Genomic DNA, 15,204 nt, shown 5'->3' with positions numbered 1-15,204 from the left:
GATAGTTGAACAAGCAATGCACTAAACAGCACAAGTTCTGCCTGCAAACAAATCTCTCTCCATATAGCTGCCTGAGAAATAAAAAAGATTGAAGGACTCTGTTTCCTCCCCTGGGTAAGTAAAGTAGTAAATAAAATTCATTAACCTGTAGCAATAATTCTCCAGACAGTCACCAAGCCACAGAATTGCAGGAAAAGCCATCAGATAACCACACTGCTGAACAATGGTGTCTGCTTCAGACAGAAAAGAAAAAAAAGCCCCCAAAACAGCTGGGAGGAGACTCAGATCTGAATCTGATCTGGAAAGATCTACCAGTAAAATGCTTCCAGATTTACCAAACTTCCAGACATGGGGTGTTTCCCTCATTTCCTGCCATTATGTCAAATACCTAAATTTTGCCCTCTACCAATAAGAAGAAATCTGTACATTACCTTTCCAGAAGAATTGAGCTTATGCATACTGGCTGCTCCCAGATCCTTAGTACCTTATCAGATGAAGTTGACTTGCTCTGTCATACACTTTTGCCACAATCAGCTAGTAGTCTGTTACACTTATTGAGTGCATTTATGGCTACAGTCTTGTGTCATCAGACTCCTGTTGCCTTACTGGTCAAAATGGTGAAATAGATCTTGAGTTAGAGCTGGTGTACCCGTAGGTAAGAAGTCTACTCACACAGCAGAGGAGAAACTTGCCAAATCCCTCCTAGCTGGATATGTAACTCTTAGGGGCAAAAGAGTTCATTTGATAACATAGTTTTCCAAGATTGAAAAAGAATCTCTGAAGGATGCATTTTGCAATGTGCTGCTCTGCAGTAGAACTTCTGCCAGCAGAGAAATGCTGGAAGGTGACAATCCTTTATACCTCTGAGTTGACAAAAATACTCTCATAAATCATTCCTAATGTTTGAACAGGTGTACTCTTCACTGGGTAAAAAACTGACTGGAAGGCCTGGCCCAGAAAGTGGTGAATGGAGTTACATCCAGCTGGTGACCAGGTATGAATGATGTTCCCCAGGCGTCAGTGTCGGGGCTTGTCCTGTTTAATAGCTTTACTGATGACCTAGATGAAAAACTGAGTGCACCCTTCATAAGCTTGCAGATGGCAGCAAGTTGCCTGGAAGTGTCAATCTGCCTGGGGGTAGGAAGGCCCTACAGAGGGATCTGGAGAGGCTGATTGCTGAGCTGGATGAAGTTCAACAAGACAAAGTGCTGAGTCCTGCTCTTTGGCCACAGCAACCCTAGACAGGCAGGCTACAGGCTTGGGGAGAGTGGCTTTAAAGCTGCGTGATGGAAAAAGATCCAGGGGTGTTGGTTGACACTTGGCTGAACATGAGCCAGCAGGGTGCCCAGGTGGCCAAAAAGGCCAATGGCATCCTGGCTTGTATCAGAAAATGGAGCCTACACAGATTCTGACATTTTGTGCATTGGATTGCTCATCACTAAATGCAGGGAATAGTTAACAGAGCAATTTCGTTAATATATGCAAGACAATCTTCACATCCATTTAGCTTCTGAAAATTGCTTTTTCTGGAAGACTTCCCCTTGATGTCAAAGCACCTTCATTAGTCATAGGAAGTGATGGCTGCACTGCACTGACCCAAAGCATCCCGCTGAGCCCAGTGACCATCACTCCTACCTCCTTGTGCCCTGCGTCCCCTTGACCTGTGATATAATTCTACTGGAAGTGTGGCTACCGAGTGCAATATTCTAATCACCAGACCTTAGTGCTTCTCAGGCTCTTACTGTGCATTAATTAATGTTTTTCACCCCTGGCTGTGTCAGTTTATCTCTGTGTTGCAGTCAGTGAGATAGAAGCAGAGAGGTTAAAAGTCTTGCCTGCAGTCAGAAGGGCTGTCTGATACCTTTTTAATGAGGAAGTCCCATCTCCTGAATTTCACAGTTTAACTGTGACCCTTATACTTGGAGGAACCCGTCCTTGGCAGCCTGGTTGAGAAGAGCCAGGAGCAGCCCAGGGGTGGGAACCATCCTGATCCTGTCTTGGCTCTGGTGGCTTTGTGCTGCAAGGGCTTGAGGTTGTCATTGCCATTTTCTGTCCTGGATATTCTGACCAAATGGATTCCTAGTGGCTTGCCAAGGGAGTATGTATGTATGCACATGTGTGTGTGTCCTGATAGAGACTTAACCTGAATGTTGAGGTGAAGGCCCAAGTTGGGATAGAAACTCAGAGGAAATAATAAGTAGATCTGCTTGGAGTACGCAGTCAACAGGGGAAATTGTACATCCCTGGGAAATATATCCATACATCTTGTGTTCAAGAGGTGTCTGGAGTGTTCAAGTAGCATCGGATGAGGTGCTATGAGATATGGTTTAGTAGCGTAGTGGGTAGTAATGGTGATAGGAGGATGATTGGACTAGATGATTGATCTTGTAGGTCCTTTCCAACCTTGTGATTCTGTGATTCTTCGATTCTATGATTCTATGATCACTGTATGTGAATATACAATAGCACATTTTAGAATTCTGCCCTGTGTTGGCAACAGGTGAATGAACCTACAGAGGGCAGGTGGATATTATATCTTTGCATAGTTTTTTGAGCAAATTCTCCTTTTTTAGCCCTTTGCAGCTCTATTTGTAGTCCGTAAGATTCCCTGTATTCATTTACAGATTATCATCAGGTTACCTGATGATTTATTCCCATCAAGTGACCCATCTTGCAACACCAGAAACGTGTTTTTGATGGGACTGAAGGAATGATGCTGCTCTGGGGCATGTAGAGAGTTACCAAGCTGGAGTGGTGCACATTTTACCTGTGAGTGTCTAGCTAAAAGTTAATCATCCAGTGGAAACGTGTAATTTATGCTCTTTCTGGACAGTGGAAAGACAGTCTCTGGGATCTGTTTTTACCCAGTGATGTCAGTGAATTTGTGGATAGCATTTTGAGAAGAAAAACCCCCCAGACTTTCCAAACCTTGTTTTCCATTCAGTAGAAGGTCTTACCTTTAACTGCTCAAATCTGCTGCTATTATAGGTTTGATACATTAAGGGCATAAATGAGGTAAAGTTCATGGGATGGTTATTCTCTCTATCTGACTGATAAATAGAGAAAAATATTGAAAACTTAGGCTCTGGGCTCTCAGCAAGACTTTGGACACTGGAAGTGAAAGATCTTTCATTTTCCTTAGCTCTAAAGTTGATTCTCAGAGAAGGTAGATAACATGATGGCTGCAGGTGACTTATTTTAAATATCAAAAGTGTTCTTTCTTTACAAGCCATGAGACCATTAAATGTTCCTTCTTAGTTTTTGTTCAAAACTGTGCTTAATGTCTTTGCCACATAAGTGAGCTACTTAGGAGCTCTTACCCCATTCTCCACAGATAAGACTTTTGTATCATAGTAGCTGCTCTTATCATCTTTCAGCATATGTTCTTCTTGTGAGGATGTTTGGAGCTGAACAGAAACAGTAAGAAGCTCTTAGTGTTATTAGTTTCTCTGCTGAACTACATCTCAAAAGTATCAGAGTCCTGACTTCAGTAGATACTGAGAAACCTATGCTAGTACCAGAAAGGAAAAAACATTCACAACATTACTATAAAAATAAGTTTGTGAATATAGTCTGAGAAGGGAGAAAAGCAGGATTTGACTACAGCTCAGTTGTCATATTGTTTTTATTTCACTGAGAATCAGTCATAGAATCATAGACTCACCTGTCTATGGGAAACTGATTATTCACTATTTAGAAACATCTCAGCCTTCCTAGGGACATGAACAGCTAAGTGCCAGCCAGGGTCCCACACTCTCCTTGCAGCCTTGAGAAACAGGATAATCCAGGTAGCATTCCATCTCACCTGCTATTTTCCTCTCCCATGTCAGTAGGGAACCAAAATCTTTTGAAACTACCTATGAGAAGAAGGATAATGTCCATATGTCATTAGTAGCTCTGTAGGCTGCATGATGTCCATATGCCATTCAGCCCTGTAGGCTGTATGATGCCCCAGCTCAGCACTTTGTGGTGCAGGTGAGCTCTGCTGCCTTGCTCCAATGACACAGTTGGGTATTCAGAGCACAAAAACTCTCTTTGGGGAGAGAGCTCTCACAGAATTCTCTCATCATTAAATGATTGTTGAGTTAGAGGGAGAGGGATGGAAGAAATGATCAAGGCTGCTGGAACTAGCACTGATATATTGGAAATCCTTAATTTGCCTTAATTTGATAGAACAAATGGCTTTAACAGGAAAGTCATTTGGCCAACAGAGATACGATGAAACAGTGAAGGGGAATTAACCACTACCAAACTGATTTAATATGAAGTGATTATTTATTCATCAAGAGTTAATAATAAATGTTGTACAGATTATTGTTAAGAACAATTGGAGCAGGCTCAGAACTTCTGTTTCTAGTAAAAGCAGATCTTCCTACAGGTAGCAATGTGAAAACCTGATCGAGGTGAATGTCTGAGCATAGTTCACCCTCTTGTGTTCTGAACCAGAATTGCAGTCCTATCGAATGAATGATTTTTGCTGGTCTAAAATGGCGAGGGGATGTGGTAAGAGACGTCAGTCGTGCTCCGGGCTGGCGTATGTGACTCAGTACGTGAGGACACTGCAGTGCATCCTGCACAGAGCTGGGATGTTTTGTTTGCTCTGCAGAGGCTTGAGATTGTGTCAGGAGGAAAGTCATAGGGAAGGAGCCTCTTTCTTCAGAGAAGTGCTGTTTGCAGCTGTTTGCACATCTTATAATTTCTGTCAAAGTTTATATAAACTCTGTGTCTACCTTTTCATGAAAGTTAGAAAAATAATTCTGTGGGGGGGGGGGGAAATGTATTGGATATGAGGACAAACTCACTTTTCGTTTCATATTCATGTCGCTGGTGTAATTTAACCCAAGTGCTCAAAGGTTAAGAGGCAAAGCAGGAAAATAAACCTGAAAAATCACAGAATCATGGAATCACTCAGGTAGGAAAAGACCTTAAAGATTACCAAGTCCAACCACCACCTAAACATCCTACCCCAACTCTAACAACCCTCTGCTAAATCATGGCCCTGAGCACCACATCCAAATGGCTTTTAAACACATCCAGGGATGGTGACTCAGCCACCTCCCTGAGCAGCCCATTGCAGTGCTTAACAACCCTTTCTGTAAAGAAGTTGTTCCTGATACCCAACCTAAACTTATCCTGGCAAAACTTGAGGCCATTTCCCCTCATCCTGTCACCATGAGAAGAGACCAACCCCACTCTCGCTGTAAGCACCTTTCAGGTACTGGCAGAGAGCCATAAGGTCTCCCCTCAGCCTCCTTTTCCCCATACTGAACAGCTCCAGTTCCTTCAGTCTCTACTTGTAGGCCATATTCTCCAAGCCTTTCCCCAGCCTTGTTGCCCATCTTTGGACCTGCTCCAGCATCTCCATCTCCTTTCTGTATTGAGGTGCCAAAAACTGACCAAAGTGCTTGAGGTGAGGCCTGAGTACAGGGCAATATGACTTCCTTAGTCCTGCTCAGCACACCATTCCTGATCCAAGCCAGGATGCCATTGGCCTTCTTGGCCACCTGGGCACACTGCTGGCTCATCTTCAGCCAACTGTCCATCAGTACACCAAAGTCCCTTTCCATCAGGCAGCTTTCCAGCCAAAAAAAATGGATGAAGAGAAGGCAGTTCATTTGGCTATCATGAAAACAACCCATGAACAGGCTGTCCAGGGAGCTGTGGGTTCCCAGCCCAAGGCCGGGCTGGATGGGACGCTGGGATCCACTAGTTGGCAAGCCTGCCCATGGGACTGGAAGACCTTTGAGGTCCCTTCCACCTGAATCATTCTATGATTCTATGCCCTCTTTGAACTGCAGGAACGTCAGCAAGATCTGAGAGAGTCACATTGTTTTGATTCAGTGGTGTCAAATGCTCAGCAACTCTGCACACACAGAAACAAAAGACTAAAGACCTAACAGGTAGTAATACCATCCGCATCTTACGCAAGTAAATGCAAGATTAGAAGCAATACAAGAATGATCATGGCCCTAAGACCAAGTATAGCAGATCCAGCTAAACTCCCCCTTAGATGATACTTGATGGTCTGCGTGCAAATACAGGAAGGAGAAGACACATCCAAGGCCGTTAGCTGAATTTATTGGAAGAAGTCCTACAAGTGTGCTTTGATAGAAATTAGTGCTGTTACCTGGGCAGTTCTGGAGAAAATGCATTTGTCACTTCAATGTACAGATCATAGAATTATAAAATCACTGAGGTTGAGAAAGACCTCTAAGATTACCTAGTCCAACTGCCCACCTACCACCAATATTACCCACTGAACCATGTCCCTGTGTACTACATCTACCCTTTCCTTAAATACCTTCAAGGATGGTGCCTCCACACCTCCCTGGACAGTCTATTCTGATGTCTGACCACTTTTTCTGAGAAGAAATTTTTCCTAATATCTAGCCTGAACCCACCCTGGCTTAGCTTTAGGCCATCACCTCTCATCCTTTTAGTTACATGGGAGCTGATGCTGAGCCCACCTTGTCACAACTTCCTTTCAGGGAGTTGTAGAGTGCAATGAGGTCTGCCCTGAGCCTCCTCTTCTCCAACCTGAATAACGCCAGTTCCCTCAGCTGCTCGCCATAACACTTGTGCTCCAGACCCATCACAACTTCATTTCCCTTCTCTGCACGCTTCAGGGCCTCAATTTCTTTCCTGTAGTGAGGGGCCCAACACTGAGTGCAGAACTCAGTGTTTATGCTCACCAGTATAGGAGATGATCACAGCAGGTCCCTGCTCCTGCTGGCTGTGCTATTTCTGATACAATCCAGGATGCCTTTGGCCTTTTTGGCCACCTGGGTACACTGTTGGCTCATGTTCAGCCAAGTGGTGACCAACACCCCCACGTCCATCTCCTTCATTCAACTTTCCAGCCACTCTGTCCCAAGCCTTTATAACTGCTTGGGATTGTTGTGACCAAATACAGCACCTGGCACTTTGTCTTCTTGTATTTCAACCCATCAGCCTAAGCTCATAGATCCAACCTGTCCAGATCCCTTCGTAGGGCCTTCCAACCCTAGATGTGATTCTGTGTATCAGAAGATTTGTGTTTAGGTCACAATCAGTGTATGCCTCTTATCTTTTCTGTACAAAACAGTGCATGACTTTTGGCTCTGCTTTTCTTTTCCGGTTTCATCCTCACTTGCATGAAATATCACAGATCCTCGAAGTATCCATGAGAAATTCTCCAAACGAAAAAATTATAAACAACTTTTCTTGTTTGTGAATATACATTTATTTAGCCAGGAATATATTCCATTTATAATTGAAGAAAAGGTAACAGAAGAAAGTTAAGTGGAATTTAACATGTGTTTTCATGTTTTAAAAGTGCGTTTCCCATTAAAAGGATATGAATCAGTGGAACTTCCACCAAAAAAAAAACCAAAAACCACATTAATAGCTTAATCATGATTTTTATAAAGCCTAACATAACATCAGAGTCTATCTGAGCCACCAGATTAATTTGGAACTGAAACAATTATGTGATTTCATAAACAAGTTACATTCAGGTCAATCTGAGCTGAAACGCTGAGCATGAATGTTTTTTTCTTTCCAGTTCTACTCTTTCTTCGTACATAAGTTCCAAAGCAACTGCAATGACGTCCTCCAGGCATTTATACAATCTGAGTGGTGCACTTACAGGTAGCAGGACACTTTGTTTTCACCACTGAATGTTTACAGCCAAACAAGGTTTTCATATTTCTGCAGTTTGGAAATGCATCTCGATGTCTGCAAGGATTGGCTGAAATAGAACAGATAGAGAAAGGCCATGAAATGTATTAATTGAAAAACAGTGCTACAGTGATACTTCTGCATTTTACAAAGTGCTTTTTTTTTTTTTTTTCTTTTCTTTTTTCTTTTGCATTTGTTTTCTTGTCTATGCAGTCTTTGTACATTTGTTGGGGAATTATTGGCAGGCGGTTGGACTAGATGATCTTGGAGCTCTTTTCTGACCTTGGTATTCTACAGTTCCATGCTCAACTGTTAAAATTGCTTGAGTATACAAGCATATAAGAATACTTAGTAAGAATTGAATATACAAGAATAAAATTGCTTATAGAAGGGGAAGCAGACAGAAAACAGTTGAGTTGCTCCAGATGGGATTCTACAACAACCAGAGGCAGGTGGAGATCTTTATGTCCATAGGGACACACGTGAAAACTGACAATCCAGACATGCCCTTGGGTACAGATGCACATCGTGACACTGTGACCAAAGCTTCCCTGCAGAGGGCAGCAGAAGACCGTCAATCCAATCGTGCACATCTTGGCAGCAACGAATACCGTGGGTGAGGGGGTTGGAAGGGTCCCCTGGAGATCATCTGCTCCCAGACCCTGCTCACACCCTGTCAGTAGTTACTTAACCACTATTATGTTAGAGGAGGTAAATTAAGGGGCGGTTCTGTGACATCTTTCCTGCCAAAGGTTGCATGAAGGTAATAAAAGGTTAGGTATGGAGAGACATACTATAAAACAATGTTTGTTTTAAGGAGGAAAGTACGTGCACTTACTGCAAAGCCCTCTCTCACAGTGGCCGGGACAGTCTGCACATCTGGGTCCTTTCTTGTAAGGTGCAGCCACTTGCATGATGTTATTCCCTCTGAAATGATAAAGAAACGAACACCACGAGATCAAAGTGCAGCTCTGAGCCACTGACAGTTTACTTTTTTTATCACAGTGAAAGACAACAACAAGTTTTTGGGTAAAATGATAATCATAAATAGTCATGTTTGAGTTTGGGCTATTCGTAGAATACCAGATCTTTGTTTTTAAACAGCAGGCATTTAGGGAAAGAGAACTAATTGGCTTTTTGCCTTTGTACAGCATTACCAGTTTAAAAAATCTTACGTGCTTTCTTGTTCTGCTTTTCTAATGGCTTTCCAGCACATAAGGAAATTATCTTGGCAGCAACCTTCTGACAGGTGTTAGAGATTTGCTCTTTTCTTCTGTGAATATTTGTTTGCTGTTGGCTTTCACTTGTGTCTGACTATCTTCTTTGTGTTCAGAGTTACAGGATGACTTCTGCTTAATGCCTGACCCTTACACAGACTTTTCTTTCTTCATTCGTATGCTAATATTTCCCAACTCCCAGTTTCAACATGGATTACACTAAACATTTATATTCAACTTGATGTTAAAGCAGCAGTTCACATTGGCGTTTTCAAAATTCCAAGTGGCCAAAACAAACTGGAGGCATCTGATCCTACAAATGCTCAACGGACTGCAGGACTTTCTAAAACCATGTCTAGAACATCTCAAGAGAACCAAAAAGCAATACGTACGGAGGACAGTAGTGGCAAACATAGAAGTAGTTGTACTGGTTCCTTGGGCAGTAGGCAACTGCACACCCAACCTGGTAGCTGTTGTACCACACTAGCTGTAGAACAAAAAACAGCGAAGTCATGTCAGAAATTGTATTTCAAATGTATTTCACACTGTATTTCAAATCAGAAGATAGATTTATTCAGTTATTTATTCATTTCCACTCTCTGTTTGTTATGTTTGCAAGTTAGCTGTCAGGAGGAATAAATAGGAAAATGAATTAGTGATGTCTTCTGGTTTCCAAATGTTTTGGACACAATTTTGGCAGAATAATAGAAATTTCAACTTGAATGGTTTCATCATAGCTCTTTTCCTTTGACATTTCATTGTCCATATGTATATATTTTAATGTCTTTCCATTATTTACAAATCAAAAATATTGCATCATTATCATTTCTTTATTTATTTGTGTTGCTGCGTTATCATTAATGTTTTCTACAGGTTGCCTCTCTTCTGGGCAGCTCTCTTAGATATTGGTTCCATTGTCTCAGATGTAAATGAGAAAATATGTTAATTTTTTTCAGTCGTCTTTGGATGAGAGCATAAAAGAAAACAGTTTGATGGCACTGATTTTATTTTATTTTTCTTTTCCTGATAATAAACACCCCTCAGCAACCCTAATTGTACACGTGTGATTCTAGTGTATCACTGCAGTTCACTTTATTTCCCCATACCTGAGCGTAGTTCTTGACACTGGCGCTCTTCGTAGTTGCTCCAAAACCGTACTTGAAATTGGCAGCCTGACTGTGCCAGACTTTGATTGCATCAGCCCATGTTTTTGGTTGAGATGACAGCAAGATATTCTCACCGCAGGTGACACCTGAAGTAGAAGTATGTCTGTTTTATTACACAGGAGTGAAGAAAGTTGTAGGGTGGGAGGCATGACAGAGGGAATGGCGATTTTTTATGGCGTTAGCACTCCTGGAGGATAGTGCACTTGATCCTGGCAAGGCATGTTATTCTGATATCAGTGACCTTTCAGTCACAGATGGCTATTTGACTACAAAATGTGACACAAAAATATGTGTACTTAGTCAGACTTCTCTATCCTACTGACTTGTCTCCAGCAGGAACTGAGAGAGGATAGTTAAAGAAAGCTACAAGAACAGGCTCAGTTCGTAGCTTGCCCTCTCTCTTGGGCTCCAACAGTTTGTCTTTTGGGTCTTTCTCTGACAAAGATGACATTTTTGTGTTTAAAAATTCTCAAAAGATAAAAAGCAGATTAACATTTATCCTTATTTCTAGTTCACATGCAGATATGCTTTCTGCAAATCATCATTAACCCGTAAGTTTAGTCCCCATGTTCTTCACATACCATCAATAACTCTGTGCTGCACTGGGCTGATTTGCATTTCACATGTATTTGCCCATTTCAGAGCATTTTTGGCAGCTTTCTCGTTCCACATCTGAAAGACACAAAGGAAGGAACATTCAGGTCACAGAAAATTTGTGCAGTCCTTGAAGGAGAAGAAAAAAAGTTGTGTCTGAGTTGCTGGTGATTGTGGTTAGCAAACACAAGGCAAGAATCTGTGACTCACTGTGCTAGCCAGGTTAATACAGGTTTGACAGCAATAAATCGATGCGGTTGGGGCAAACCTGTGTTCATACCGTCTCCAAACAAATGACCCTAAGCATATGGACTTTTGCCAGGTTACTTGAGTTTTGTTAACTGCACAAATCACAGAATCGTTACAGTTGGAAAAGGCCTCTATCCAACCATTAACGCACTCCCACCATGTCCACTAACCATGTCAGTAAGTGCCACGTGCACCCTTTTCTTGAATCCCTCCAGGGACAGTGACTCTACCACTGCCCTGGGCAGCCTTTGCCAATGCAATACCACTCTTTCTGAAAAGAAATTTTTCCTAATATCCAACCTGAACCTCCCCTGGCACAATTGAAGGCCATTACTTCTTATCCTTATCAAATCAAGACTTGCTGGCTAAGAGAGAGTTTTCAGATAGCACCTGAGACCTTTGCAGTGATTTTACAAGTGCTTACAGCATCTTAGTTTGCAAACTTAGAGCATGAATTCAGTAGAAAGAAAGGGATATAATTTTGATTTTTTTCATCTCAATTCCAGAGTAACTTGCCTGTCCTCTCTATTCACTGAGTGTGGAGTGTTTAGAAGGATACAACATTCTGCTAATAATCTTGAAAGCAGCTTATTAGCTATCCTTCACTTACCATCTTCAGCATGTTCCTAGCTGTTGGAACTACAGATCTTCGTATTTCATTGTGTTGCTCAAGGATCATCTGCTTGTTTTTGAGATTCACAAGATCTTGTTGAAACAGTTTTTTGTTTTTTATCTGATAACCATTGTATTTCTGTGGGTTTTGGTAACGGGGTTTCCCTTGTTGGAATCCAATGTTAAAAGGGAAGTGCAGGTCCAGTTGGTTGCGGTGAAACACCTGGAAAAAAATAACAATGATGATTCTAATTCTCTGTTTTTTTATAAGCAAGACTGATTGAGAACTTGGAAATTCTCAGCTTTCTTTTATTGATTCTTCTATTCTTACATGTGCTTTTTTTTTTCCTCTCCTCTCCGTTTAAACTGCACTTTTCGTAAGAAGACATGATCCTAAATGAATATTGTAGATAGTAATTCTAACTTCAGATGTCTCCACATCAAATGTGGAGAAAGCTTGGCTCTGGAACCAAATGTCATGACTTACTTTAGCCTCTTGTATGCACTAAAAAAGTCCATGGCTCCTATCACTTTCAAGCTTTGGAAGTATGTGAAGCTGCATCAGATTTTAGGGCATTTTGCAGACCATCTTCTGAAATACTTAAGATCATCTGAAATGCCCCGAGAGCCTCGGACTTTCTTCCAAAACATACTGCTCTCTGTAAAGCCTGTAGTGCATCTTTTGAATGTCTCAGATACCCCGGAAAGTGCCAAACCAGTATTTCCACTGGAAGAGACCTACAACAATCGTCTAGTCCAACTTCAGGGTTAACCAAAAGTTGAAGGATAATATTGAGGATATTATTCAAATGCCTCTGGAACACTGACATAGGGCATGGGGCATCAACCACCTCATTAGGAGTCCTTACTCCAGGACTCCTAACCCTTACAGTAAAGAAACTGCTTCTAATGAAAGATGTGATCATCTTTCTTGGAAGACCTATTTCCTTTTTTTTTTTCCCCTTATCAAATGGATCTTGATAAATAGCTCATATCCGAATGTCTACTTAGTGGATATCTACACCTTAAAATATTAATCCTGTCGGAGAAATGATGACTGTATTTCTGACACTGAGATTAATTATTTTAGAGTATTATCAGTTCATCTGTTTTGTTTGGAATAAGTATTTTTAGAATTATTCTTGCAAAAAGAAAAATATTTAGATAGGCAGATGAAAAATTTTAATTCAAAAACCTCAGGAAAACAAGAATTCATCATTGTGGAAACAAAGAGCTTTATATGTGATAATATGTGCTAGCAATAATTTCAACTCTGTATTGTAAACTTCTAGAGATCACTCAACTGCATCAGCTATCTACACAATGTGATTAGATATAACTATTTTGCTTAGACTCACAGAATCATAGAATCACAAGGTTGGAAATGACCTCCAAGATCACTTAGTCCAACCGCCCTCCCATCACCACCGCTACCACAAGCACTGAACCATATCTCGCAGCTCCTCATCCAGATGCCTCTTGAGCACTGCCAGAGATGGCGACTCCACCACCTCCCTGTGCAGCCATTCCAGTGCCTGACCACTCTCTGAGAGAAAAAATTCTTCCTCATGTCTAACCTAAACCTCTTCTGCTACGACTTGCGGCCATTTCCTTGGGTCCTGCTTGTTGCCTGGGAGAAGAGGCCAAACCCCTCCTCATCACAACCTCCCCTCATGAAGTTGTAGAGTGCAATGAGGTCTCCCCTGAGCCTCCTCTTCTCCACACTGAATAATCCCAGCTCCCTCAGCCGCTCCTCATAAGACTTGTGCTCCAGACCCCTCACCAGTTTCGTTGCCCTTCTCTGGACACATTCCGGGGCCTCAATGTCTTTCCTGTAGTGAGGGGCCCAAAACTGAACACAGTACTTGAGGTGTGGCCTCACCAGAGCTGAGTACAAGGGGATGATCACCTCCCTGCTCCTGCTGGCCACATCATTTCTAATGCAGGCCAGGATGCTGTTGATCCTCTTGGCCACCCGGGCACACTGTCGACTCGTGTTCAGCTGAGCATCAACCAGCACCCCCAGGTCCCTTTTCTCTTCACAGTCATCCAGCCACTCATCCCCAAGCCTATAACACTGCATGGGCTTGTTGTGGCCGAAGTGCAGGACCTGGCACTAGGCCTTGTTGAACCTCATCCCATTCACCTCAGCCCAGCGACCCAGCTTGTCTAGATCCTTCTGAAGGGCCTCCCTACACTCAGGCAGATCAACACCACCTCCCAACTTGGTGACATTTGCAAACTTAATGAGGATACACTCAATCCCCTCATCTAGGTCATCAGTAAAGATATTAAACAAGATGGGCCCAGTACTGGCCCCTGGGCGACATCACTTGTAAGGGGTCACCAGGTGGACTTAACTCCATTAACCACTACCCATTGGGCATGGCCCTCTAGCCAGTTCCTTACCCAAAGAAGGGTAGACCTGTCCAGGCCAGGGCAGCCAGCTTCCCCAGGAGAATACTGTGAGAGACCATGTCAAAGGCTTTGCTGAAGTCTAGGTAGACTACATCAACAGCCTTTCCCTCATCTATCAGTCTGGTCACACAGTCATAGAAGACCAAGCATGACCTGCCTTTCATGAACCCGTGCTGGCTGGACTTGATCTTCTGGGTGCTACATATGTGCCATGTGGTCTCACCCAAGATGATTTGCTCCATAACTTTCCCTGGTACCGAGATCAGGCTGACAGGCCTGTAGTTTCCCAGATCCTCCTTATGGCCCTTCTTGTAGATGGGAGTCACATCAGCAAGCCTCCAATTCTCTGGGACCTCTCCAGACAACCAGGAGCACTGGTAGATGGCTGAGAGCGGCTCCCTCAGCACCCTAGGATGGAGCCCATCTGGTCCCATGGAATTGTGACAGTCCAGATTAGGCAGTCTATAACAGATCCCCACCAAGATGTCACCCCTGCAGGCCTTCCCCTGATCCTTATCCATAGGCACTCAACTTTATCATTCCCAACCCCAAGCTCTTCATCATCAAAACACTATTTAATATAAAGAGCCACACCACCACCCTTCCTTCCTTGTTTATCCCTTCTGAAGAGCTTGTAGCCATTCATCACAGCACTCCAGTCATGGGAGTGATCCCACCACATTTCAGTAATAGCAGCTAGGTCTGGGCTAGTCTGCCGACTTTAGCTGGCTTCAAAAAGCCCCCCAAAGAGCTTTTTGTTAGCCTTTTTTTTGCTTTAGATCCTTTCCCCAGTGCAGGCTTACCCTTCCTCGAGCTGGTCTGTTCAATAGGACAGGTCCTACCTGTCCATCAGTTTGGTGTATCAAAGCAGCCAGGCAAATGATTGCAGTGAGAGGACCCATTTCTATGGAGGAAAAGCAGGCAAAGAAACAACAAAAATCTGTTAATCTGTTGCACAAAGTTTTGTGGTGTTCTGTGGAATGTAAGCAGGATGAGAAAGCACTTCAATATGAAGCACGGCACATAAAAGATTATTTTAGTCATTACAAAATACAGTTGCATATACTGAGTCTGCACAAATGAGTATATGATGATGCATGGACACCACTGTCTCTTACAGAGAGAAGGCTCTGCCTTGTACTGAGACAGAGACCACCAGTACCAGAAAGCTGTGAGTTTCTTTTAAGAGAGAGATCAAACTCCTCTTGATTTCTTTACTCAATATATCCCAAATCTGTATTATTTCTTTATTCTTTGCCTCATTATATATAAAAAATAAAATTCATTAA

General features: G+C 42.5%; 1 protein-coding gene across 1 annotated transcript; it reads right to left on the bottom strand.

Annotated features, from left to right (window-relative positions):
• Positions 1 to 7,321: 7,321 nt before the first annotated feature.
• Positions 7,322 to 14,817, bottom strand: LOC104910045 (serotriflin-like). The gene is made up of 7 exons (XM_085218451.1): positions 14,758 to 14,817; positions 11,496 to 11,720; positions 10,624 to 10,714; positions 9,983 to 10,128; positions 9,269 to 9,363; positions 8,498 to 8,586; positions 7,322 to 7,729 (listed from the first exon to the last, which is right to left on the bottom strand). The coding sequence occupies exons 1-7, from the start codon at positions 14,815 to 14,817 to the stop codon at positions 7,602 to 7,604; spliced, it is 834 nt and encodes a 277-aa protein (XP_085074577.1). The 3' UTR covers positions 7,322 to 7,601.
• Positions 14,818 to 15,204: the final 387 nt, after the last annotated feature.

This window comes from Meleagris gallopavo, chromosome 2 (assembly GCF_905368555.1).
Source record: "Meleagris gallopavo chromosome 2, MGAL_WU_HG_1.1, whole genome shotgun sequence".
Lineage (NCBI taxonomy): Eukaryota > Metazoa > Chordata > Aves > Galliformes > Phasianidae > Meleagris > Meleagris gallopavo.
Note: the sequence above shows the minus strand (reverse complement) of the source record. Positions and strands in the feature narration are given on the sequence as shown.

Bases quoted from the DNA above. Each gene is read 5' to 3' on its own strand.
- LOC104910045 (XM_085218451.1), bottom strand. From the start codon at position 14,817: ATGGGTCCTCTCACTGCAATCATTTGCCTGGCTGCTTTGATACACCAA. The intron at 10,715-11,495 runs GTAAGTGAAGGA...TGTGTCTTTCAG, and splicing joins CTAGGAACATGCTGAAGATG to ATGTGGAACGAGAAAGCTGC. The intron at 8,587-9,268 runs GTACGTATTGCT...TTATCATTTCAG, and splicing joins GTTTGCCACTACTGTCCTCC to AGGGAATAACATCATGCAAG.